This window comes from Indicator indicator, chromosome 33 (assembly GCF_027791375.1).
Source record: "Indicator indicator isolate 239-I01 chromosome 33, UM_Iind_1.1, whole genome shotgun sequence".
Taxonomy (NCBI): domain Eukaryota; kingdom Metazoa; phylum Chordata; class Aves; order Piciformes; family Indicatoridae; genus Indicator; species Indicator indicator.
Genome location: NC_072042.1, coordinates 3,872,103 through 3,898,453, shown reverse-complemented (window position 1 = coordinate 3,898,453; position 26,351 = coordinate 3,872,103). Strand labels below are relative to the sequence as shown.

Sequence of the window (26,351 nt, the reverse complement as noted above, 5' to 3'; positions counted from 1 at the left end):
ACCACCACGACCATTAGAGCACATCCCAAAGGCCACACGTTTCTCGAATGCCTCCAGGGATGGGGACTCCACCACCTCCCTGGGCCAATGCCTGACCACTCTTGCAGGAAAGAAATTGTTCCTATTTTTTTTTTTCCTATTTGCTCTCAGGATGGTGGCACCTTGTCAGGAGCAATTAGGAGGTCAAGTTACCATGCTTTGGCACAGCAAGCACATTAGCAGCACAAACCACAGGCAATTTTGCTTCAGCCTATGTGTACAGAGCACAGGACGGTGTCCATGCCAAGGGGGTATTATGTGTCTCTTAGTTTACAATGGCCATGCAGAAACCAAAGACTAATATTTCTTTCTGCCCCAGGATTGTCAGTCAAGCTTTATTTTCTACCAACAATAGGCAAACAGAAGAGAGATAACAGAGATTAGTTCAGGTTGTCTGCCCACAGGAATCTGTGGGCAGATTGCATTTGAGACGAGAAATGCTGCATGTAAGAGAAGAGGAAACAAAAATAAGAGATATTTTTTTCCTGTGTGTTTTATCAAGGGAAAGCATTTCTTTTCCTCCTAGGTGACATGAGTCAGGCAGTCACCCCTCCATCATTCACTGCCAAACCAAGATAAAGAGGCAAAGAACAGCAACCATGATATCCAAAAGGCTGAAACTCTGACAGAGGCAGACATGCTCCTTTCCAAGGGCTTTGTGACTGAAGCCTGCAGATGTCTTCCTGAGTGCAGTAGAACCCAAGATGCTGCAAAGAAGGTCTCATAAACACTGTATATTCACACAATATTTAAAGCCATTTCCTTGTTAAGATTCCCATGTGCAGAACCTGGCAACTTTTTCACTGTCAGGGCTTGTCTGAAAGCAGCAGCCAGGGATGTCCTGGGAGGTGCTCCCCAGCTCTCATTAATGGAATCAGTGAGTCCTTTTTTCAGCAGGTAGTACAAAGCTTCAGCCCTGAACAGCCCCACCACACTGTTTCAGCAGCAGAAATACTCCCAGCCCTTTGTTAATGTTAAATGGTGCCATTTGGGTGGCTTGACACACTGCTTGTAGGCAGTTTTTAGATCCTGAAATCAATTTCTTCTTTCCCTCATGCCAGATCAATCTCCTTTTCATAAGAGATTTAGAAGAGGGCTTGCAGTCAAATGTTGGCTGCCTGCCCATCATGCAATTTCCTATTCATCCTGAAATCACACACAAGTCTTCCCTGGCTGCCAGGGTCCCCATCTCCTCCACTTGGCATTTAACACAACAGGATACAAAGCAGCAAAAGCTTTACCTTAGATAACTTAAGGGTCTGGGAGTGCTTCCCTTCCATCTCTCCACTGTAGTCTTTTGGATGAGTAATCAATTCCCACTCATAGGAATAAGTGGTTCCTGCAAAATAAAATAAAACAATAAAAAAGGTGCAGATGTTTGTTTTTAAGGCTGCCTTTCTGCCAGGCTACAGAAAAGCAAAGGTATTAAACATTTATAAGGCACATTCTGCTGCACTATGGAGAAATGAGGCAGCTTGGAATTTGGGCTGCAGGTTTTTGGGAATTCACCCAGGAAAAGAGACAAGCTGTGCTTCTAAAGACATTCACTCTGTCTGCAGCCAAACCCCATCCTGCAGCCTCAGAGGCATTAAAGAGCTTTGGAACGATCACTGCTCCAGGATAAGGAGAGAGAAAAGCCTTATCATGTCCTCAAACCCTGCAGGCACAAGGTAAGAGCAGTTTCTGAAGAGGAATTCATCCCTGTTGCTACACCACGTGCCTGGCTCTCCTCTGCAGCCTCCCCCTGCCACTGTGAGCTACAGGCAAGAGCTTCCCAAATACCTCTGAACAATTTGCAAGATGAAACAGGGAGTGTATAGAAACCTGTTCCTCAGCATGTCAACCCCCCCAGATCAGACCCCAATCCAGCAAATGAGACATCACCAGCTCAGACAGCTTGTCACCTATCAGAAAATATCCCAAATAGATGCTGCAGACCCACTGCTCCCTCACAGCCCACTTGGAGAACACGCCACCTCCCAAACCTAATGGCTTTGTAGCACCTTCAGTGGGCTTTGTCTTGCTGTTTTCTGAGAGCCAATAGCTCAGGCTGAAAAATCTCTACAAGGAAGTGTTCCTCAACAAAAGGCACTTCAAGACTGCCCTCATCTAATGCCATATAAAAAAGTCCACTTCCCACTTCCCCATCAGAAGCCCTCAGCAGAATTCCCAGGGAAGTCTTACGAGGGGATGGTTCAGGGAGCACAAAAGCGTTCAGCTGCACTTCATTCTTTGGCAGGGTCACTTCCACACTGTCTCCAGCAGAAACAACCAGCTCCTTCATAACTGAGAGAGGGAGAAACACAGGATTGAAAGAGCAACAGGGAAAAAAAAAATATTAAATATATACACAAAAACTGCCTTGGTTTGAGAGCCTGAAGAATAAACCTGGCTAGAAATGGCTTTGTTTTGTAAACATCTCCTTGCTCAGCACCGCTCCCATTTCAGGTTTCCCTCTCTTCATTAATGCAGAGGCACTAATGGGGTTTTACAATTGTAAAACAAGCCTAAAATCACTCAGCCATCTCTCCCCCTTTGCAGATACTGTGCAGCTTTTGCTCCTTTTCTAAAGAGCTGAAACGTGACCCCCAGGCCCTGTACAGGAGAATCCATTCAGCCAGGCCCAGCAGGATGGGAAGAGTTTTTACCTGACAGGTTTGCAGCAGAGAAGCCAGCTGCAGTCTCCTGGCACAGCAAGGCAAACCCTGTGATTTCCCAAGCTGCAACTCCAGAGCTTCACAAGCAGGTGAAGAATCTGTGGTATTTCTGTTTTGAAGAGTTGCTTGGGGGCTAAGGGATTAGTTTTCTTTTTTTCTTTAAACCTGCACAGCTACTGCACCAAGTGGGGGGAACTCAAAACACAAACCTCCTCTTTTTATTTGTATTTCCTATCCAATCTCTGCTGAAGAATTTTCTTGCCATTCCAGTTCAGAAAAATGGACAGGTAGCTTGTTTTTAAAGACTAGGGTTGGAACTGGATGATCTTTAAAGTCCCTTCCAACCCATTCTATGATTGCATGACTACAGGTTAAAGACCTGAAACCATGGTTGGTGACATTAAGGTAAGCAGAAAGTTGACCACACTTCTCAGCCTCCTCATCCTCTTCTTCCCTTCCCATCTGCTTTATTTTTGTCTTTTTATTGTTGGGCCTGGGAAATTATGCACAGAAAACAAGACTTTAAGTTGCTTTACCCTAGTTTGACCCTGTCACTGTTTCAGAGGTATGCACAAAAGATCCAAGTTAAAAAAGATGAGGAAAATGACAATAAACATTTCACCTTTCTTCCATCTGTTTATTAGCTACTGGAATGAAGCTGTTAACTGAAAGACAACAAATTCATTTCTTTCTTTCTTTTCCCCTCTCAATTACAACAGGTCTTAAGATATTATTGCCCAGGGAGGTTGTGGATGCCTCCTCCCTGAAGGTGTTCAAAGCCAGGTTGGATGAGGCTTTGAGCAACCTGGTCTAAATGGGAGGTGTCCCTGCCCATGGCAGGGAGTTGGAACTAGATGATCTTTAAGGTCCTTTCCAGCCCAAACTGTTCTATGAATTTTAACTCTTTAAATCTTTCATCTGCAGAAGAGTTCTAAGGCAAAAAGAAATCTGATCTCAGAAGTCAAAAACCACACTGAAACCCAAACAAACCAACCCCCAGAATTCTGCCTTGGAGAAACTACCTTCCACCTCCTCTTTCTATTACTGAGCAGAACAAGGAGGCCCTGGCTATGTTATTTTTCTACCTCAAGCCACTGAAGACATTTCAAAAGGATTTTCCAGCCTGAGCTGGGGTAAGCCCTTATTAAGAACACACTAAGTTGTGGACACAAACATCCAACGAGCTTCCTGCCAAAAGAGTCTTTGGATGCAATGTTTCCTTTACACTTTCCATTTGTTCCCTTGTAAGGCAAAGGAACCTTAAAATCAAAAGAAATTCAGCTGGGAATACTTCAGCAAACTGGGTGAGCTCAGTCCTGAGTTATCACCCAAGCACTACACACTAAGCACCACATGCACACATCCTGACAGGGTGAGCTGATGGCTGGGTGAGTTACCAGAGCTGTCCAAAGAACAATTTTGGCTTTTACACATCTTTCTCTTATTTGAGAAGCACCAGGGTGGCCAGAAACATCATCTTGCTGCAAAGGAGAGCACGAGCTAACAGCCAAACAGGCTGCTCTCCATGGCTCAACTCTGCACTGACACTTCAGGGACAGAAGAGAATCAGTCACACTCTGTTTTGAGCAGACATTAAGAGGTCTGCTCAGTTTGATAGATAGCAGCATGTCAAGACTACAGGAAGAATGCTTCATGGGACTCTGCCTTGCACCAGGTCTCAATTTTCACTTTGAGAGCATCCCCATTATTTCAGGCTCTTCTTAGAAACAGATTCAATGCTCACAGGCAGATTTATGATGCCAAAGTCCCACTCTCAGACCTCAGGAGTTAATGAGGTCCAACCAGCACATGCACTGAAGCATGTACCTCAGCACTTCCTCAAAGGCAACATCACTTCTGAAATCATAACATGGCAGAAGGGACCTAAAAGATCAGCCAGTTCCAAATCCCCTGCCACAGGCAAGGACACCTCCCACTAGAATAGGTTGCTCAAAGCCTCATCCACCCTGGTCTTAAACACTTCTGGGGATGAGGTGTCTAAGCAGCCTGTTCCAAGGTCTCACCACCCTCATAGTAAAGAACTTCTTCCTAATCTCCAGACTAAATCTCCCCTCCTGAAGCTCCAATCCATTCCTCCTCATCCTAGCACTACAGGCCCTTGAAAAAAGCTCCCAATGTCCAATGTAAATCCTCCCTGCTCTAGCTTCAAACCATCGCCCCTTGCCCTACCCTACAATGAGCTCATTTTTAACACTAGCTTGTCACCCACCCCTGGGCAGGTGGCAGTTGCTGCGTGCCCCTCACCTGGTGTGGTGGCAGTAGTGCTCAGTGACACAGCAGTGCTGGGCTGGGCTGTGGAAGTGCTGCTGTTGGTGGGAACCCCACTTGGCACAGGGCTCGCTGCCTGCACCTTCGCTGTGCTCCTCGCCGGCACAGGGCTGGCCGTGGGCAGCACCTCTGAGGAGGGAGGGTGGCCCAAAGCATCAGCTGCCTGCCCAGGCTTCTCGGTCCTCCCTGTGGCTGCAGGACTGGAGAGTGTAGCCAGCACTGATGGCTCTGGTGCAGGTGTTCCTGTGTGGATCTGGAAAGGATAAAGTTGTCTTAGTTTGACTTGAACACTCGACGGCAGTTTTGTGCTACAGAAGTTGCACCTCACCTCCCTTCCTCCTGCTAGGGAGGCTGACAAGTCTCTGGTTTGTCTTTCCCAGTTTGTTTTACTGCTTCCTTTTGTCTCTCCTGAATTGTTTCTCCATGCTCTTCACAAGAGAGTCATAGAATGGGTTGGGTTGGACAGGACCTTAAAGATCAGCCAGTTCCAACCCCCCTGCCATAGGCAGGGACACCTCCCACTAGATCAGGCTGCTCAAGGCCTCATCCAGTGTGGCCTTGAACACCTCCAGGGTTTTCTTAACTGAACCCAAATTAAGACCACAGCTTTAACTACAGCATCTGAAGTACCACCATGGCTGTTGATGTGGCAAACATAGATCCACGGAACTGCTGAGGTTGGAAGAGACCTTTGAGATTGAACCCAACCCCTCACCTAAAGCTCACAGTCCCACCTCTACTACTAAGCTACCACCACTAAACTACACCCCTCAGCATCACATCCACACAACAGAAGATCCAGGTTCAAAACCGCAGTGAGTGGAGCTAAAAGAAGAGAGATGTGAGATAAAACAGGAGCAAAAAACCAACCAACCAAAAAAAAACAGGAACCAGGAGCTGGGGTTCAAAATTTCTTTCCTGCAAGAGTGGTCAGGCATTGGAACAGGCTGCCCAGGGAGGTGGTGGAGTCCCCATCCCTGGAGGTGCTGAAGAAAAGTGTGGGACTTTGGGCCATGGTTTAATGGCCATGGTGGTGTTAGGCCAAAGGTTGGACTGATGATCTTGGAGGGCTTCCAGCCAAAACCCTTCTCTGACTCTATGATTTGTTGTGGCCATACATTCCACGAAGCAGGAGGGTTGCAATGGCATTTTTATGTAATCACCAAATCACTGCAGCAGGAGGAAATTCATCTCAGGATCACTCTTCAAAGCAAGGTGACCTAACAAACAGCTCCCTGCCTGCATGCCACAGGAGATGCTGCTGGGGCAGGGAGCTGAGCTCGGGGGCAGAGTTTGCTCACACAGGATGAGCCACTTGATTGAAAACAATCAAAGGGGCAGGAACAATTTCCTCTCTTTCATCAGAAAATTCCTTTCACAGTACCTAGCCTCCATTCCAGCTCTTAAGCCTGCCAGGAAACACTCCTGACAGTTTACCTTCCACCATGAAGCACATGTGTGGAGCACATTGGGGTGAGCTGACTATTTTGAGAACATCTGCTAAACATTTCAAAGGGAGCAATTTATCATCTTTCACTTGGGAAGTGGTGTGGAGCTGAATTGCCTACCACCACTCCAGGTTAGAGGAGCTGATCTGAAGTTCATAGTGGAGGAAATATTCTCACACTTTTACATCTTGCTGTTAGCATTCAGTTCAGGAAAGAGGAACTGGAGAAATCACTCCAGACCGTGGTGGGCAGCATCCTGGTCAGTAAATGAGTAGGGCTTCAGGAAACACTAACTGCCAGTTGGGAAAACTAAAGCCTGCACATAGCAAGCACCCAGCCAAGCCAGGAGGAGCAGTGAAGGCACTGAATGCTTCTCTGCAAGGCTTGACTGCAGTTTTGGGCAACTCTTTTCCTCTCCCATGTCTCAGGTAACTTCCTTTCAGCCACAGAACTGAGGGAGCTGGGGTTGTTCAGCATAGAGAAGACTCCAGGGGGACCTTAGAGCTGCCTTCCAATACCTGAAGGGATCCTACAGGAGGGCTGCAGAGGGACTTTTCATCAGGGTGTCAAGAGCCAAGAGGGGGCAGAATGGTTTGAAGCTGAGGGAGAGCAGGGTTACACTGCACCATAGGAAGATGTTCTTCAGCACGAGGGTGGCAGGACTCTGGAACAGGCTGCCCAGGGAGGCTGTGGCTGCCTTCTCCGTGGGGGTGTTTAAAGGCCAGGCTGGATGAAGCCTTGAGCAGCCAAATCTAGTTGAGAGGCATCCTTGCCCATGGCAGGGAGGTTGGAATAGATGATTTCTGGGGTCCCTTCCAACCTGAGCCCTTCTGTGAACTTAAACCAGCTCAATTCATTTGTGTTTAATCAACATTTTAGCTCTATGGACCACAGACTCAATCTCTGTTACAGACATCAGCTAGCTTTCCTCTATTTGCTTACTTCCTGACAGGCTTCCTTTATCTTCAGCAAAACTAGGGATTCTTTGGAACAGGGATGAAGGCAAAAACCTGTCCCACTGCTCTGTGCTGCTCTTCAGCAGCAGCCACAGGACAGCTAGCTGTGCAAGCAGCAGCATCTTACACCCATTCACAACTGGTCAGCTCAGGATGCTGATTCCCTGTCACCAAGTACATGAATAAAATTAATGAGGAATGGTGGCACTAGAGAGGAACAGCCAGGAAGGGGCTTGGACACTTGAGATAGGCTCTTGAGGAAAGGCAGAGGAGCAGAAATCTCCATGACTTGATACCATTAAGGGAAAACACTTTTTGCTTAGCAAGAATCAACCCAGATGGGTCACAGGAGCCATCACAAAAAAAATGCAGGAGACCATCATCCTCCTGCTGGCTGTGGCAGCCCCATCCCCACTCTGCCTGGTAACCACTTCAGTGAGCCAAACACTTCCTTGACTCACTTTTTAATGCCTAAAGAAAAAGCACTTTCCAGTTAAGAGAGATCCTCTTCCTCCCAGAAGTCTTCAGGATAAATTGACAGCCAAATGTCTGCAGAGAGCTTGAATTAGATAAGCTTTGCCTGGGGCAACATAACAGTCAAAAATGCCTGTAATGCTTGCAAGCTGAGACATTTCTTATCTTTACTCCATAACCCTGAATTCTTTACAGCAAAGAACAGAAGAATTCATACTTGAGGATAAATGAGGAGGAGACCAGAAGCTTGCCAGCTGTCCTGTCTTGTTAGCTTGGAAATCAGAGAGAAGTGGCACGTTGGGACTGAGTGAGTGTAGGAGTGTCAGGCACCTCTGACTCCAACCTCTAACTGCCTTTGGCCTGGCACAGATGACCTGCTCTCCCTGCCTGAGAATTTGATGTCTGTAAGGTGGAACTAGAGCAGCTGCGTGCATCAAAATCCACACTTGAGCTCTGCAATTCTAATTTAAATGGGTCTTACTTTGCCAAGCCTGGTCTAAACTTACAAAATAAGCTCTTTTCAGCTTCCACTGTGTCCTTAGCTGTTTGTGAAGCTTGCCTGAAGACAAAAATGTCTTGCCTTAAGAGACAAAAATGTGGGTAATGCCACAAACCATTAGAGTTAGTGCTGGTTGTGAAGAGAGCCCTTTCCTCCTTGCTCACAGGGTGAAAAGCACCCAGCACTAGCAAAGAGCAGGACAAGAAGTGTCAAACAGGCCTTGCCAGGAGCAACAGCAGCCAGAATTGTGAGTATAGGAAGGAGCTCTCTGGCTCTAACAACTCCACTTGGAAGGCTGCAGCTTTTTTCCAGCCCACCTGCAGAGCTGCTGCAGTGCTGCACTTCACCACCTCTCCCAACTGGCTGGCAGATGCATTGCTGCATTTGGAAACTGCTGGGCATTTCTAGAGGGCAGGAAAAAAAAAAATTGGTGCCTGGAAGAAAAATGTCCCTCACTTTAATGGAAAAGTACAAACTGCTCTTCCCTAGCCAAGAGCTGAGGAGCAGGATGCCCTGTGGTTTACCCTGGGCCACTCTCCTTCACCTATCTCTGGTTCCATCACGTGGGTCCAGTAAAACCACAAATTAATGGAGCTGCACATTAACGAGGGACACTGCAGATGGCTACAGAGCCACTGGAACTGCCAGAGGAAAATTAAAACTCTGAATCAATGTTTCCCTAAAAGTGTCCCCTGGCTTCTCCCCGTGTCTCCAGGAGCAAAGGAAAATATCTGCTTTCCACAGGGTCAGTGCCCATGAGCAGAGGAGGAGAATATGCACATCCATTTCTTTCTCCTCTTTTAGAGAGGAGCAAGGAGCAACTCTGACCTCAAATGTCCTTTCTCACTTCAGCTGTTTGATGCTCCCAGGTTTGAAGCTGCTTGGCATGCAGCAACAACCCAGTCTTGTCCCCACCCTGCAGACTTGAAGGAATACAGCACTGAATTGACAGCATTCCCCTCCTGGAGCCATGGACAGGGTCACATCTAGCCCTGGTGAAAGTCCACCTTCACTTCACTCACTCTGGCCCATCACCAACCCAACTTGGAAGACACCCTGCTTCAGCATCTCCTTCCTGCAAAGGCTGGCCATGTCCCAAGCCTCCAATGTTATATCCTTGGCCTAAATTAAGCTGTCTCTGATCAGGGACACAGGGAACAGCTGCAGAGCTTGCCTTGGACTTTGCAGGTGAAAGTTGGATGGTTCAATAATCAAGGAATTATTAGCCCAGGGCTGGATAGAACCAGCTTCAGCTCAATCCTCCTGTTAAGGTGGATTTTGAAAATTTCTTCTCGACCTCCAAAACTCCACCCTAAGGCTCAGAAAAGTGCCTGCCAGGAATCCCAGCACAGCCAATTTATTTTAGTGAGGTTTTATTTTGGTGAGCCTGCATTTTGGTAAGAGATACAGATCATCTTACCAGCAAAAACCAGCAAGGAGAGGAAAAACCTTTCCCCAGCACATATCCAACAGCACATCTTAAGGACAACAGGAGCACATCCTTCCCAGATGGGAAATTCTGGATACTCAGCAACATTCAGAAGCTGATTAATCCATGCCATTTAATATTTGTTACCAATTTACTGGGCAGGAAGTGAACAGGCAATTCAGAAGGCAAGACTGAAAATGGAACAAGCAAGGAGCTATAACTGTTACCCAAGAGCAAAAGAAGCCTTTTAAGACTGGCAGTGAAGAAGTCTCCCTTCTGCTGCATGTGTAACAGCTGAGAGAATGAGGTCACTGTGTAAACCTCAAGTGTTAGGAGAAGGAAGGAACAGGCAGGGTGGAAATGCTGCAGTACTGCAGGGGAGAGGGAAAGCTGAGATCTTGAGTCAGCCCTAAATGCTGTGGGGTTCTGGAAAATCAAACATTTGTAAAGCTTTAGTGCATGATTTCACACAGCAGCCAGGCTGCCCTGGAGCTCTCAGCAGTGTCCCTTGGCTGCTCTCCACATCCTGCTCTGCAGGGTGGTGGCTCAGACCAGTTCCAGCTCTACCTGGAGCTAAGGTTTGAATACAAGGGAAGAGAAAGAAAATCACTCAGGTTTCCAGAACAAGAATGTAACTACAAGAAAAGGCAGCAGGCTTCAGTGGTGCCAAGTCCTAGAAACACAGCAAAAGGTATTTAAGGACTAGTTCCAGAGAGCAGAATTCTGTTTCACCACAGGCTTTTTGGTATTCTAAGGCTCAAAACCCAACCATTTGCAGATTTAAAAAAATCCAAATATCATTTAACAATTCAGTTGTGCCAACTCCTCTTTTAACAGCCAGATTTACTAGCTTAACATGCCATGTGTTTGGAGCAGAGACTAAACTGGTTTCATTCAACCAGTGCCAATGGAAGCTTTCATGGATTTGAAAAACTGAAGTAAGTCTTCAAAACCAGAATAGAAAAAAAAAAAAGGTTGGCATTAAGGTGCCAGCTGAAGCAGGCTGAGCTGAAAGCACACTGGAGACTCTATGCCTGAGTCTATAAATAACACTTAACAGCCTCAATTCAGCACTCAAAGGAAAAGAGCTTATTTTGGTTTGTGGCTTTAAAAAGGTCCTTCTACAGGTAATGTTTATCAGCTCCCAGGTGCTTCCCACTGGCACCACATCTCACCTTTCCTTCTCACCTGGCTGTGTGATCAGACAAAGGACAAGCCCTATCATGACTTCCATCTTCCCTCACCTTTCCAAAGACTGTTTACCCCATCTAGGAAAAAGGGGGAAAAAAAAAAAAAACCCAAACCAACCAACAACCCAAACCCACCTCTGTGCTCCCCCAAACTGAACAAACCTCCTAACCCTTGGCCTTGCCTTGTTGAGAGGAGGCTGAAAACAGGCATCCAAGAAAGGTGTCCTATTGCTTGAGCAGTTTGAAGTCAAAGTCTACAGAAAGCAAGGCTGAGCAGAGCTGGGTGACAGCCACCCAAGGGAGCCCTACCTCAGCCCCAGCAGTCACTCACCTGTGGCAAGCCAATGCCATCTGCATCGCTCGACCTGTTCACATTATTGCTTTTAGGAGGGGGCAGGCTTTTGGGTTTCTGCTCTCCTGGATTCTGTCCTTCTTTCAGGGAGTCTTTCTTTTCACGTGGATGGTCTCCAGGAACAGGCCTGTCTGCCACCAAGTGCCTCAGCACCTGCTCCTTCAAGCTCTCTGCTTCACTTCGGCTGCTCCTGGATTTGCTGTCGGATGCTCTGGCTGCAGCCTCAGCGCTGGGGCTCGCTGCTGTGTCCCTTTCCAGGAGTCCCACCCTGTCACCTGCCAAGCTCCATCTCTGGAATGACCTCTGCAGTCTTTTTTTCCTCTGGACAGGGCTGCCCCATTTGTGAACCCAGGTCTTCACATCCTCTTCAGTGTGCAACTTTAAGCGCTCTGTGCTATTAGATTTCTTTAAAAACACCAAAACAGACTCAGAAAAGCCAGTCCTGGTCACCTGGCACGTGCCAGGCACAGTGCAGTTCACCTGGATGCACATATTTTCCAAGAACCAAAAGGCATCACAGGTGGGGTTCTGGCAGCAGGCGGTCTGACAGGACTGAAGGGTGTGGAATCCTTCCAGAAGCTGTAAGTGATGATCTTCCCACAACTGCAAACGGCCAGACAGGACCTTCCCTGGCTCACATTCAGATCTATTCCAGTTTGCATCTGGGAAAGGAGAGGGAAGACAAAGATAATTTTCAGTCTTTTGAGGCACTGGGCAACAGATCCTTGTCAAGATTAATTTAGGGCACAGGAGTAAACTGGGGGGCTCCTCAGAATGGTTACCTGGCCTCAGTACAGACCCAAGACTTCGAGCAACAATCTGCACCTCCCACCAAAGGGACCACAACTCTTTTTGACAGTAATGGAGCTAAAGCCATCTGACAACAAAAGAAGTGAAACCAGGAACGCTCCTGATTCAGAGAGGACTCTAAGGCACAGACTCAACACAAGAGTCAGAAATTGAATCCCAAGTGCAGATTCTTACTGTGACCAGTAACCAGCACTGCCTCCCTGCCCAGAGTGTGCCTTGAAGGGGAACATTGGAAACAGTGACACTGGCTTGGTTCACAGCATGAAGGCATTTCCCCCCCCGCCCCACCTCTTCCAGGCTGATTTTTTTTTTTTAGGTCAGTTATTTTGACTGGAATTGCTTCACTTGAAGTGTTTACCATCTTCTAGAACAGAGCTCTGCAAGGCCTGTCCCCACCACCTGCTCCCCCAGCGTGTTTTCTGTAACAGAAATTATGTCAAATGTCTTTTTTATGTTTTTAAGAGTCAGATCTCAGATCAGTGGTAAGACAGCAACAGCTTTGCATATGGATTTCTAGGGTTCCCCCCCTCTTTTAGCATCAAAAATTAAGAGTGCTTGCAGGGATCAATGGATTAAAGGCTTCCAAAATTCAGAGCTCTGAAGATTAAGGACTCCCTAAAAATAGATTAATGACCTAGGGGACTGCTAAACTCTGCTGTCTTCAGCATCCAAGGGATAATAGGTCACTGGAAGATTACTTAAACTGTCACTGGACCCTGAGTAGTGCCAGTAGAGAATATGCTCCAGATCTCCTCCCTGTGTGTCATGAAAGGAGCTCTTGAGTACAACACAAACAGAAAACTTTTTTCTCTATTAAAATAGTCTGGATTTAAATGATAATACTCTGGTCCCCATTTCTTGACAAGCAGAGGAGGATGGGGAAAGCTCTCAGTGCTCTTATAACTCTGTAAGACCAAAGAAAGCAGGTGGGGAAGGTGGAGGACATACTTCATTGCAATTCAATTATCCCAACTAATAAAGTAGGTCTAACAGCTTTTAGACTCCTGCTTATTAAAGGCACCCCCATGCAATGATTTCCTCAGCCAGCATGGATTAGTCACTTGTTTGAAGTGAAGGACAAAGGTCACATTCACACACCCTTTGCGTGGAATCTCTTGCTACACTGAGAATTTCAGCCCCAAAAGGGAACTCACATCACCAGGAGGAAAAGTCTGTCTCTGAGACACCAGAAAGGAGGAACCAGAAGTGTGATTTACAGTTTATTGTGAAGCCAGCTCAGTAAAAGCACTTGGAAAACAAAGCTCCAGAAAGCACCAACTGCAGAATGCACTCAAGGTCTGTGACCACTTCACAGGGCACCAGAGCTCCCTGTAGGTGTCTGAACCCAGAGCTGGGGGGCAGAAGCTCTTCACTCAAGCAAAGTCCAGCTGCAGAGTGTAAATGAAACTTTGCATATGTTCAACAGAGAGAGGAGTTGACATCAGCACCTTTGAAACCATCACCATCATATTTTTTCTCCCCTGATCTATCAAGTCCAAACCCCACTACTCTTCTCAGCAACTCAGAAGCTCCTGTCAGAGCAGTGCAGCTCACAGCTCTGCTCATCAGCAGAGGAATGGAACAGACAAGAACAGCTATTAATAAACTCAGGTTCACAGACTTGCCCAGGCAGTTAATTCCTCCTGATATCAGATTAATGATTAAGGACTTGACTCAATAGACTTTTTAAATCTGTCACATGTAACCAATTATATCAACACAGTGCCTCTTATGTAACTCTGCATGATCACACTAATTGGAGGCAGCCATAATTCCTCCTCAGTGTACCAAACTCTGCTGCCTCAGCCACACAAACACCACCAAAAGAACAACAACAAAAAAACACCAAACCCTCTAACAATGGGGGAAAAAAAGCCCACATCAAGATAAGTCTGACTTGGATAATTATATTTCTTTCCCAACATGCAGTGGTCTTCATGGTTTTAACTCTCCCAAGCAGAGCAGCACTGTCCAGAACATGCTGAAGATGATGCAGCAGTCCAGAAAACATGGCAAAACAACTCCCTTTTCTCATTTTGCTCTCATTAAGGCAAAGAAACCTTTCCAGAAAGAAGAAAGCTGGAACATGGGTTGATAATAAGTGAGATCACCACCTCAAACCTAGAATTCATTGCAAAAAGGAGGAAAAGACTCAAACTTTCTTAACTAGGATCTGCTGCATGGGAAAAATAGAAGACATGAAGATGTGGCCCCAAAACACTCAACAAGTCTCACTGGAAAGTCAGAATCTGAACTTGAGCAGCAAAAAAACCAACCAAACAAACGAAAAAAAAACCCAAACAAAACAACCCCAAAAAAAAGCAAAACAAAACAAACCCAAAAAACCAAACCAAAACAAAACAAACCAACCCAAACTAACCAAACCAACTCAAAACTCAAAACCCTCACACAATCCATTACATGAAAACTTCCAGACAAGCCACTAACTTGCTTATTTACTTGAGCAGGAGGTTGGTTGCTCAAGTTTGAACAGGAAAAAACCCAAACATAACAATTGCCCATAAGCAAATATGAGTTATTGATACAGAGTCTGGGGAGAGTGTTAAACATTTGAGGGCTTAACCAAAAAAAAAAAAAAAAAAAAAAAATCCATTCCTGCCTCCCAGCTTTGCTTTGAAAATTCTTCAGATGGAGTTGTTCTCCGGATTATTGCTTGTTCCTTCAAAAAAAATAAAAGGAGATTCTCAGCTCAGAGAAAGCTCTGAGAGATACAGGTAAGTATGTAGGTGGGGGACAGGCACTCTGCTGCTGAGCACTTTGGTTATTCCCAACAGCAGCTGGTTCCCTGAACCATGCAGGGTTGCTAATGGAACCCCCTCATGCCTCACGTCTCTCCTACCCTCTTGTCAGCTCATTTAGTAACTATTAAAGGTTGTTGTTGTTTGCCTTTTAAAGCAGCTACCATGTCATGCAGCAAATAAGTTCACTTTCAGAATATTTTAAACAAGTGGGAGGGATAAAGATCATAAAATCCACAGAGAGTCCTCCCCAAAAGAAGAGAAGAATCACCTGCTGAGGAGCACAAGGCACACAGGCACAGGTAGAACAGCTGCAGGCTTCTCAGCTCCCTTGCAGGTTTTCCCAGGTAGTTTTGGGGCAGAAACTGGGTGCTATTGCTGGACTTGGCTTCCAACCTCTTCTCCATGGCCTTTGTGGGCAGCAGCAGGGTTCTAGAGACGCATGAGATACAAAACACAAAAGATCCACTGGCAATTGACACGTTCTTGCACAGACCTGGTCAGCACTACAAAGAACATGGGGTGTTTGCTGAGGAAAAGGAACATCTTATCTTATCTGCAGTGACTTAGCCCAGCTGCTGCTAAGTAACTATCAATGTGCAATACTAAAATGAAATCCGGAGCAGAAAAGTCTCCAGTGCTGACCTGCAGCAGGCCACCACAATGGCCCTTCCCAGCTCCCTGCTGATCTCCTCCTCCAGTCTCTACCACTTTCAGTGGCAAAATCTCCAGCCTTCCAGTTTGCAAAGGCACATCTGGGGCAATCGCAGTTTCAGATATGCCAGTAGGAAAGGACACCCTGCCAGCCCCAGGAGCACAAGGCAGGCACTGATGAACCCAGCACATATGCCCAGCGATGTCATCGCCTGCATGCTGGTGCTGGCTGGTACCAGCCAGACACAAACGGGAACAAGAAGATAGCAATGCTGAGAAACATGAAGCCGAAGACCACAGGGCAAAGACCACACAAAGCACTGACACTCCTCAGCCACCCCAATGCAAAAGGCTCTTTTATAGCCTCCTATGTCACTCTAGGTGGTGTGATATGAAAGCATTCATGACTTCACAGGGACTTAAATGATTTTCTATTTTTAAAGAGCAGTGAAGCACCCTTAGGCACAAGGAGTGAAATCTGCTGTTCCCGAAGAATTAAAAGGGAGCATTGCCACAGATCCGACTTAATATCGTTATCGATCCGACTCGGACGTTCCTGGTTTGTTAAACCTCGAGGGAATTTCGTTCTTTGCAAAGCCCGGGAGCCGCAGGAGTACCAGCAGGGCCAGGTACGGAGCGAAACTCCCGACGGGAGCTGCAAAATCTCGGCTGTCCAGCCAACAGGTCCTTAAGGAAACTTCTCGCCCACCCTGGTCCCCACTCCGCCAGCTCCTCCCTCCCACGGGGGCTATCCCCGACGGACCGCACGGTTCAGTCCAAGCTGCCTGCGGAGCCCGGTCTCGCCCCGCGCCTGCTCGGCTGGTAGGGACAGGCTGAAGGCGGAGGCCCCGGCGCAGAGCCGCTCGCATCCCGTCAGTGCCCCCGCACCGGGAGAAGGGAGAGCGCCGGTGCCCCGGCGGGTACGTACCAGGGGCGCATGGCGAGCAGAGCTCGGCGGCTCCTCGGCGGCCTCAGGCGGGCGGCAGGACCGGGCACCGGGCGAGGCCGGGCCTCCAGCGCGGCGGGCCAGGGGGCAGCACGGCCTCCTGCCCCGCGGCCATGGCGGCGGCGGGAGCCCGCTCACCCCTCACCCGGAAACTCAACCGCCACCTCCCGGAACCGGGACCGCCTCTATGAGTGCCGGCCGGTCAGTGCCGGGGCTGCGGAGCCGCCTGTCCCGGTTCACACCGGCTCGGGGCGGAGCGTGGGGGGGCGGGGCCGACCCCTGCAGCCAACGGGCAGGAGGCCGCTCAGCAACAGGTGATTTGCCCACAGGCCGCGCGAAGGTGGTGGCTTCAGGGACTACCCAACAAGGCGGCAGGCGGTTGGCCGGCCGCGCAGCGAGCCGTACGCGGATTGGCTGAGAGGCGCAAAGGGGCCGCGGGTGGCCCGGCCAAGCAGAGGTGAAGGAAGGGGCTGAGGAAGCGCTACTGCCAAGCGACCCTTCTTGGCCATGGCCGCGGACGGCGGGGACACAAAGTCGACGCTGAAGAGGTGCCTGGATGTGCTCAGAGACGCGAGAAACGACAGCGAGCAGTTCGCGGCCCTGCTGCTGGTGAGGAACGGCTGCGGGGAGGCAACGTGGGCGCCATCGCCTCGGGAGTGGGCAGGGGGGCGGTGAGACCCGCGCGGGAAAGCAGAGCAGACTCTGCCGCTGACCTGCAGGCTTCAGGGTAAGGTGATGCAAAGTCCCAGCGCTCCCCTCAGCGCGGTGGGGACAGCCTGTGCCTGCACTTAGCCCCTATCTGGGGCTGAACCACGGCAGATAATCCACTACCCTGTGCCACGTTCCCAGCAGTGAAGGGGATCAGGAAAAGGATAGGAGACACGAGGGGTGAAATAAAAATGGATTTAAGTGAACAGCCAAATATGTTTTGTATGTCAGTAGAGAGTATATAAAGCTATAGTCAGCTCAACAAATGTATGGTGGTCACACTGGACAGGAGAGCAGGAAGATGAGCAGGAGCTCAAGCAGGAAGCCCTTATTTTCAACAAACTGCCTTCTTTATACTGAACATGACATTCCTGGGCTGGGATGGGCCTGCAGCCAACTCAGGTCCACTGCCCTGACTGACCCCAAACTGCTGTTGGCCTGCAGCCCATGGCTAACCTGGTGTTCTGTCCCAGCAAAACCAGCACAGCCTGGCCTTGGTTTGGGTGTGCTAGGGGATAGTCAGCATCGCTGCATCCTGGCAAAGCTCTGGATTAGCACTTGGACCAAATACCTAGCTCAGTGGTCAGGGGTTTGCTTTTCCATCCTCATGAAAGTTGTTTGGACTCCTTATTTTCTCCAGTCAATCCTGTGCATTAAGCAAAGCCTTTTGCTGTGCTGCAGACTCACCCCTGCTTTGCCTTGCAGGTGACCAAAGCAGTCAGAGCTGGAGAGGTTGATGCCAAGACTCGGCGCCAGATCTTTGATGCCATCGGATTCACCTTTCCCAGCCGCCTGCTCACCTCCAGGCAGCCCCCAGCAGGCTGCCCTGAGCACACCTTCCAGGCACTGGGCCTCACTCTGCTGGCATGTTTCTGCACTGATCCAGAGCTAGCTGGGCACTCCCAGATCCTCAACAAAATCCCAACCTTCAATGACATTCTGCTTTCCCCCTGCACTCCAGACAGCAGGTCCATGGTCGATGATGTGTACCAGTGCTTGAGTGCTGTCATGGCTACTGCCAGGGGCCCCAAAGAGCTGGTGACCAAAGGGACAGTATCTGCCCTGTGCCAGGCCTATGTGAGCTGCAGTTATGGCTCTGAGCGTGCTTTGGCACTGCTCTTGGGGCTGTTGGCCATAGCAGAGGCAAAGTGCTGGCAGAGAGACACTCCCCACCTCCTGGCTGTGCTGAGCAAGCTCTCCAGTGATTTTCTCAAGAGTGAAGACATGACCAAATTCGAGCTGTGCGAGGTTCTGCCTCACTTCATCCCCCTGTCACCACCCCTCACACAGGACTCCCAGGGCTCTGAGTGCCTCCACAGACTCTACACAGGGCTGGCTGCCATCCTGGGCAGTAAACTCAGCCAGGCGCAGCGGGACCCTGCTTTGAAGCTTGCTGCCTGCCTCGTACAGGCCTGTGGTTCAGAGTGGATCCCAGCAGAGAGTGCTGGAAGCAAGTTCCTGGCCTTGCTGGTGAACCTAGCTTGTGTAGAGGTCCGCCTGACCCTGGAGGAGCCAGATCCCATGGAGGTGGAGGGGAAAAAACAAGTTGTAACAGCCTGCTATGTCTTGATGGAGATGGGGATCCAGGAGTGCCTGAGAGAAGAGAAACCACTGCTGGAAGAGGTGCAGAAAATGCAGCTCATGAGGATCATGGAGGAGGCATTTGGAGCTGTAATATTCTACTTGAAACAGGTAATGCAGGGCTTTCAGGCACAGGTCATGGGTTTGTGAGCTTCTCTGGGATGCTTAGTGGATACTCAGGAGCTTGTGGCCATACCTGGGTAGAGCAAAATGTCCACCTTGGCCCACTGTGGTTTATAGCTGTGGTAGCTTGACAGGACAGCAGCTCTAATCTGTCATTTTCTGCCTACTTGCCTCTTCATGCAGGTTAAACAGGAGCAGTTACAAGATCCTTTCATATTTGCTTCTGTTCGAATCCTTGGAGCCTGGATGGCAGAAGAGACATCCTCCCTCAAGCAGGAGATCTGTGAGCTCCTGCCTTTCCTTGTTCATTATGCCAAGAAGCTTTTCAAAGAGGGCAGCTCAGCTCCAAGTCTTCCTCAGCCAGATGTGGACAGCACCGAGGGCTCTGGCTTGCCCCAGGACGCTCTCAGGTGTGTATTTCAAGCAGAGAGTTGATCCATTTTAGTACAGACCTGTTCAAACCATTTTCCTTTTTTTCATTCTCCCTGCAGTGCCAATTCCATGGCTCTTTTTTCCCCCTAGCTGGATGTAAATGCAGGGCTTAGACCCATTCTGCCTCATTGGCACTTGGGGACATGGTTTAATTGTCATGGTGGTCTTAGGTTGATGGTTGGTCTTGATGTCTTTTCCAACTGAAATAATTCTATGGTCCTGTGATTTCCCTAACTTCTTTCCCAGATTTCTGCTGCCTGGCTTTTGCCATTTAACAGCAGAGGACAGGCCCCGGGGCATCCTCATCCAAGAAGGAGCACCAGCACTGCTGTGTGAGTACTTCCTGCACCAGTGGGAGGTGCTGAGCTTCCAGCCTACCTCCCTGGCTCCTCTGACAAGCACTGAAATGAGTCTGCAGACTGCCTGTGGGATTTTCCTTAACTTGGTGGTGACTGCACCAGACCTCATCAGGTAACAGAGCTGCAGGAGTTTGCTTTGGGATTGTCAGGGGGACAAAGGTGGCTATGTGGTGGAATAAGCTCCCAGGGTCTTTTAAAGACACTCTCCTGGAAAAGAGATGCCCTTTTTTCAACACCATTTTTTTGCTGATGCATTTAATCTCTTGATGTTTTCAGGTGCTTCTGGCTCTGCTCAGGAAGTGTGGCTCAGGGTTTGCTTTCTTTTCTAGGCAAGACAAAAGCTTCTCCTCCTTGATGGACCTGTTGCTGAAGTCTCTTCCACTGCTGCTGCCCCAGAAGGATCACTTGGTTCTAGCAGCCAACATTGCCACCCTGGGCCTGCTGATGGCCAGAGTCCTTGCAGCTTCAGCAGGTAAGGAGGCTTACCTTGGGCAAAGCTGCACCTTGCTCCGCAGGGGAACAGACCAGGCTCTGGGTGGTTGAGCTGGAGAAAGCAAACACAAGGGAAACAGGGCCAGGTGGAAGAAAAGTGACCAAACCAAGAACCTGCAGGAGCAGGAACATGCAGGCTGATGTGCTGGGATTAAGAGAGGGCAGGAGGGTGGTGGGTGTTCTGCCCTCGTTGAAAGCCCTCCTGCAGACAGTCCCACCAAAAGGTCTCTTGTTTGGCTGAGCAAGGCCTGTCCTGAGTCATTCCTCCTTTTTCTTCCAGCTCTTCAAGGAACACAGCCTGCCAGGGAGTTTTTCAGAGCTGCCATTCGCTTCCTCTCAGATGCCCACAGCGCCCAGGCAGACCCTGGAGGTGACAGCCTGGCCATGGCTGTGTCCCCTGCCTACCTGAGTGCCTGGGAGGATATCCAGGAGCTCTGGTTCCTGGGCATGCAGGCCCTGGCTGGCTGTGTGCCACTTCTCCCTTGGCTGCCACAAGCTGTCCTCCAGGCACAGTGGCTGGAAGACCTCTCACAGCTCCTGAGCCACGTCGCTCCTGCCTCAGTGGATTTTGAGCTCATTGCTGCTTTCCAGGGTGTGTTGGTTGAGCTGGCCAGAGCCAGCAAACCCTGCAGGGACATGATCCTGTCACACCATGGCAGGGAGTGGGCCAACCTTTATGGCATGGCAGCTTTGGAGCAGTGTCTGGCTGAGCCATGAAGGACCAGCAGTACCCTGGTGTGGGAAATGAAACCAGACACCCACACAGGATCTGTTCAGTGTTTCTCACACATACTTTGGTGCCAGCTGGGGACAAAAAAAACTCCATCAAAATACCCAGACTTTGTCAAACTGGAGTGATGGAGCAGAGCTCAGGAGGATTTGCCTGTCCACAATCTGATATGCAGATTGGTGCTGCCTCAGAACATCTCAGTGTTCACCTGCTTCACCTCTGTCTGTATTTCTTTCCCAAACTGTTCTGTTATTAAAGGCCTTTGCTGCCTGCTTTGTTTTTCACACTTTGGCAATGTTGGGATCTATTTCTGCTCTGAGAGATTGCCTGCTTCTCCCATTAACATGCTCTCCCAGTTTGGTCACAGTAAGCCACCCCAGATGTCACCTTTTTATGTCTGACAGTAAACCAACTTAGCACTACACAGAGAAAGCTGGAAAAAGGAAGAACAGGAAAAGCTTTAAAATTTACCAATAGCATTAAGAAAAACTTTGTGACCTGTCCCCTTCTGGTGTGAATACACACAGATGCTGCAGGACAACACACCCCAAATTCATGACTAGTTGCCCAGGGAGCCCGTTCCCTGGATGTGTTGAAGGCCAGGCTGGATGAGGCCTTGAGCAACCTGAACTAATGGGAGGTACCCATGCCTGTGGCACAGGGGGTGGAACTGGGTGATCTTTAAGGTCCCTTCCAATCCAAACCATTCTATGAATCTGTGAACCTCTTGCTGTTGTCCTGTAAAACTCTTGCCCAGGACTCACCCTGGGGGTTGTATCTGCTCAGATTCCCTCCCGCTGCAGGAAGGGGGTGTGCAGGGAGAGTGTTCCGCTTTTACACATAGAAGGGTTCAACCTGCAAAGGTCTGGGCTCTCTAGAGCCTTTGGATACAGACCGAGATCATAAATGAGTGAGTTACACCTTGCTGGCCCCACAGACCTTGTGGTTTGCTGCACAGAAGAGGAAGGCCACACAAACACTGGGAGTAAAGCACTCACAGTGCTGGCTGTGCAGCCCGGACTGCCAGCTCTGAGGTACCTGTGAGCCTGAGCGCACATTCCCCCCAAAGAGGGGCTGGAATAGGGGCTCTGGAAGCTTGCCTGATGGATCTGCAGCCGAGGCAGAGCTGCCTGCTCGGGCTGCAGGAGGTTTTTCCACCAGGTGTCAGTCGAGGAGCTCTTTGGGAGCAGCAGCCTCGCTGGCCAGCTCCGCTGCTAGACCAAGGCACTGATCCTGGCTGCCGGCAGAGCCCACCATTCCCGGGCTGTGGAATTGTCTGAGTGAGACAAAAAAATCAAGCAAGAAGCTGTCCCAAAAGGAGAGCTGAATCTGGGTGTATAAGTTCTGTATTAAGATCACAATGTTAGCTGACCGTCTTTGCTTTGTGAAAGCAAATGCCCCCCACAAGTAGAGAGGAAGCCTCAGTGGTTGCTCAGGAAAAGTTATCTTCCTGATCTTTCCAGCTCAGCCCTGAAAAGTGAACCCAGGTAGGTGCTACCCGAAGAAAGGATGCAAGCCAAAGAGGGAAACGAGCCTCCTGACCCTGGAGAAGAGCAGAACTGTGCAGAACATGGGCTGGGAGACCCCCTCCCCACCCTGCCAAGAACTCATCCTTGCACCCCAGGAAACAGCAGCTCCTTGGGAGATTCAGAAACACAGTTCAGAATGTCAGGAAAAAAGCACCCAAACCCTCAAATGTTTCACCTTCAATTCTTCCTAGCCCTGTGCACTCTTCTGCCCCTGGCCAAAGCGTGTGGGCTTCCATTAATGAGAGGCAATCATTACTGCTAATGAGAGATACATACCTGCATCAGCAGGAGGGTGATCTCCTCTCCCTCGGTGTGGCTCTGGGCTCGCTGTGGTTCTCCATGCTGGCTTGGCTGCTGTTCATCCCCGTGGGCAGTGGTAAGAACTTCCACAAAACCTGACCAGAGATCCAGGCTGGGCCTCCAGGATCCTGTCCAAGACCAGAGCAGTCCTAGACCTAGAGACCTTTGGTTGCTGGTCTTTAATTCCCAGGCAGGCTACTGGCAGCAAACCAGTCCTCCCATTTATCCTTCACCACATGCTGGGGTGGTGGGGTTTGGCCACCAGCAGGTGCTTGGAGAGGAGCACCTGTCCCCCATTCTCATGCTCTTTAATGCAAAGTCCCATCAGATGTGAGAGGGACCACCCATGCCTTGGCAGAGCTGGACCCTCCCAGAGACCCTGATGGTTCATCATATTTTGTTCCTTCCCATCACTCAAAGCACCTTGGCTGCTCATGAGCTGGCAGAGGATGGGATGAGACACTGGCCTTGCTGAATGCTGGGGGACATGCATTGTGTAGCTCCTGGGCTCCTTGAGCTCTACCAGGGCTCTCTTGTCCCAGGACATCACTTCCCAAACTCCTTTTCAGACAGAGAACCCCTAATAGGCTGGTTCCCCATCCTGAGCCTCCTGGCTCTGATAAAGGGAGCAGAACAATGGTCAGAAGGGCAGAGCACCAGAGCTGGTGGAGGCCTCCTGCCATGTGGGCATCTCCATTGGCTCTGCTCTGCAGGCCCCAGCACACCCAGCATGGCTCAACCCAGCATGAGGGAGATGGTGCCCCAACAGCCTAGCCAAGGCTTCAAAGCTGCAAGGTGACTCCTTGGCCACCCAGAGCTGTACAAGCCCAGTCACAGGTTCTGCCATCTGTGGGCAGCTGGAATCTGCAGGCATCAGTCCCCTAGTGCCAGAAAGGTGGATGGTGGCATCACCTAATGTCCCCTGCCTGTCACAACACTTTGAGATCCCAGCTTGGAGTGGGATTGCAGCCAGCAACACCCAGAGCAAACCATGCTCAATCTCCCAGTTTGTTTTCAATGGCAGGATGAACTCTCCAGGAGCAAGATGATCATTCACACAGCTTGGACAAGATGGATAAGGCCCCAGAGGAGCAGATGCAACATTCTGGTTTGCTTTGACAGCTTAAATGTCACAATGCCACTGCAAAGCTGACTGTGCCATACATTATCTCACAGTATTTGCTCACATCACCCCAAAAGCACTGCCAATAAAATTAAATATTTCATAAGGCAGTTATTTGGCTGCTGCTCTGCAGGAACCAAGTGCAGCCCCCTCCCACCAACAATTTGCCCTGAGGTGTGGCAGGGGTGGTGAGGGTGGGAGGCCTGAGCAGTTGAAGGGGGGGCTGCCCTGTTCCCTGCCCCCCTCGATGGAGCCCTGTCCTTTTTCCCAGCTGTCCAGCTCCACAGCAAGGAGCTTCCTTCCCCACCTGGATTCCTGAGAAGATAAATGAGGGAAAGGCCAGGAGCAGCCCACATTTTCTCTGAGGTGTTGTGAAGAACCAGTTCATCTTTGGCTGGGGCAGAGACGTGTTCTCCATAAATACTTTTGTTTCCATAGCCTTACTGCACTACTCCAGAGGTATGTTCACTGCTGACCCCCTGACAGCAGAGGTTGCTGCCTCAAGCCCCTCGTGCACTCCTGGAAGAGCTGACGTGCACATTGATCTCCCTGGAAAGGAGCACTGGGACCTTTGTTACAAAACCAGTTTTTCAGAGATTTCTGGCTTGGGTACAAATGCAACAAGTGGTCCCTGGGGTAGAGAAGTAGCCCAAACTGACAAAAAATGCTCCCCCTAGCTGGGGAGTGAGGGGGAAGCTCTCAGGTGGAGAACCCCAACATGATCCCACCTTGCTGGAAGCAAACACGAAGGAGGTTTGGCAGAACAAAACATGAGCACAGCTGGATGAGGTCCTTCAGCTGGGAGGCTGAAGAGCTGTGTTGAGCACCCTGTGGCCAAATGCCCCCCAGCAGTGGCCCTGGCCATGCTGAACCAGTGAGAGAACCAGGAAGCTGCTGGGACAGCATGTGTGTAGCACCCAGTGTGACAGTCTTTGGTCCTGCCTGGGGCCTTGGGAGAGCAGGTTAAAGTGAATAATTAATTTTTCATCACCACTGGTGAGTTAACCCCTGGGAGACCCACAGGGTTAGTTTGCCCTCATCACCACCCAGGTGACAATGCTCTCAGCAAAGCTGTACCAGAGGGGATGGGGCAGTGAGAGACTGGGGCAGGTCTCAGGTGTCTTGCAAAGACCATTCAGGTGGTTGCATGGCTCTCAGTGTGCTGCTGGGCAGAACCTGAGGGCTGTGGAAGTGCTGGTGGTGCTCCCTGAAAAGAGGGTGCCAGGGTGAAGATGCTGCACAAAGCCCAGAGGAGAGGTACAGTCAGAGCTCACCTTTGGCCTGGGGCAGCAGTTACAGCCCCTTGCTCTTGCCTGCTATGAGGTTCCTTGTTCCCTTCCTGGCCTCTTCTGGTCTGGGGAAGGGGGATAATAAATACCCCATCACACCCCTCAGCCTCCCCAGCCCAGCACGTTGCCACCATTCCAGTTTGTCCAGCATGGTTGGTGGCAGTAGGGCAGCTTTGCCTTTTGTTTTTCTTTCCTTCCCTTTGTCTGTCATCCTTGCAGGTTTCCTCTGCCCTGGTTCATTTTTAGGTGGAACGGGGCTTTACCTCTGGGCTGCCACAAGGAGCATCCTCCTGCTCACCCCATGGCTCTTCCCATCTAGATTTTACACTGTTTCACCTCTTTCAGAGGAATAAAACCCCAGCATTACACGGACTAGATGAGCAGGGGACGTTAAGAATGAACTGGAACATAACTGCAAAATACAGCATGTCCAATCCAATTTTTCCCAGCAAAATGGGAAACGGATCTGGTGGAAAATAAACACAGAACTTTCAGGAGCAGCGTCCTTGAGCAGCATCTGAGAGGGATGAAGAGATTAGAATAGATGAACCCCTTCCACCCCTGCACATCCCTTCTCCCTCCCTTAAATGCCATCGTTAATAGAAATAAATTAGAATAAATGATCAGCCCCCGCCTCCTAAAGACAGGTGGCAGGGAAATATTAAAAGAAAGGAATAAAAATTCATTTAATGAGCATTGTTAATTAAACCTGGAAATCAAAGAGGTCTGAGTTGTGGGAATTCGGGGCGGGGGGGGGGGGAATGAAAATGAAGGGAGCTGTAGCTCGGGGCAGGAAGAGTGGAATTAAATTAACTGCGAGTTGGGATTGGGTTTGTTAATGTCGCTCAGATATCACGGAGCGTTCAGTAGGGGGAAGGCTCCTTCCCTGCTCGCACGCGAATCACACGCTGCCACCAATGGAAACCCCCGCACAGTACCGGGCAGCACGGTGAGACCACGGGGACTCGATGGGGATGCCCTCCTCTCGCCCCCCACCATCCTCCCAGGAGCCCCGTGGGCCGCGGAGGGGAGCGGACGAGTATGCACAGCTGTCCGTCTGTCGCGACAGTGTGTCGGAGTGTGCGGGAGCATCACGGCACTACAGCCCCCGCCCCCGGGGTCAGTGGAGATAAATCCGTGCCCGGTACCCGGTGCCCGGTGCTGTGCCCAGAGCCCCGATGCA

At 49.8% G+C, this 26,351-nt stretch overlaps 2 protein-coding genes across 2 annotated transcripts in view; one reads left to right on the top strand and one right to left on the bottom strand.

Moving 5' to 3' along the window:
• KIAA0319L (KIAA0319 like) overlaps window positions 1-22,818 on the bottom strand; it is a 38,537-nt gene extending 15,719 nt beyond the window's left edge. Inside the window, exons 1-7 of the mRNA XM_054395483.1 lie at window positions 22,774-22,818; window positions 15,588-15,604; window positions 15,174-15,334; window positions 11,313-11,995; window positions 4,962-5,238; window positions 2,224-2,325; window positions 1,281-1,378 (exon numbers count right to left, since the gene is read on the bottom strand). Of these exons, the coding sequence (XP_054251458.1) occupies window positions 1,281-1,378; window positions 2,224-2,325; window positions 4,962-5,238; window positions 11,313-11,995; window positions 15,174-15,334; window positions 15,588-15,604; window positions 22,774-22,818 (1,383 nt within the window). The remainder of the gene's footprint in view (window positions 1-1,280; window positions 1,379-2,223; window positions 2,326-4,961; window positions 5,239-11,312; window positions 11,996-15,173; window positions 15,335-15,587; window positions 15,605-22,773) is intronic.
• On the top strand, window positions 17,010-20,924 carry NCDN (neurochondrin). The gene is made up of 6 exons (XM_054395484.1): window positions 17,010-17,111; window positions 17,916-18,902; window positions 19,098-19,324; window positions 19,593-19,817; window positions 20,035-20,177; window positions 20,478-20,924. The coding sequence occupies exons 1-6, from the start codon at window positions 17,010-17,012 to the stop codon at window positions 20,912-20,914; spliced, it is 2,121 nt and encodes a 706-aa protein (XP_054251459.1). The 3' UTR covers window positions 20,915-20,924.
• Window positions 22,819-26,351: the final 3,533 nt, after the last annotated feature.

Coding starts and splice junctions, on each gene's coding strand:
- NCDN (XM_054395484.1), top strand. CDS start 17,010: ATGGCCGCGGACGGCGGGGACACAAAGTCGACGCTGAAGAGGTGCCTG. Junction 17,112..17,915: donor AGTTCGCGGCCCTGCTGCTG/GTGAGGAACGGC, acceptor TTTGCCTTGCAG/GTGACCAAAGCAGTCAGAGC. Junction 18,903..19,097: donor TAATATTCTACTTGAAACAG/GTAATGCAGGGC, acceptor CTCTTCATGCAG/GTTAAACAGGAGCAGTTACA.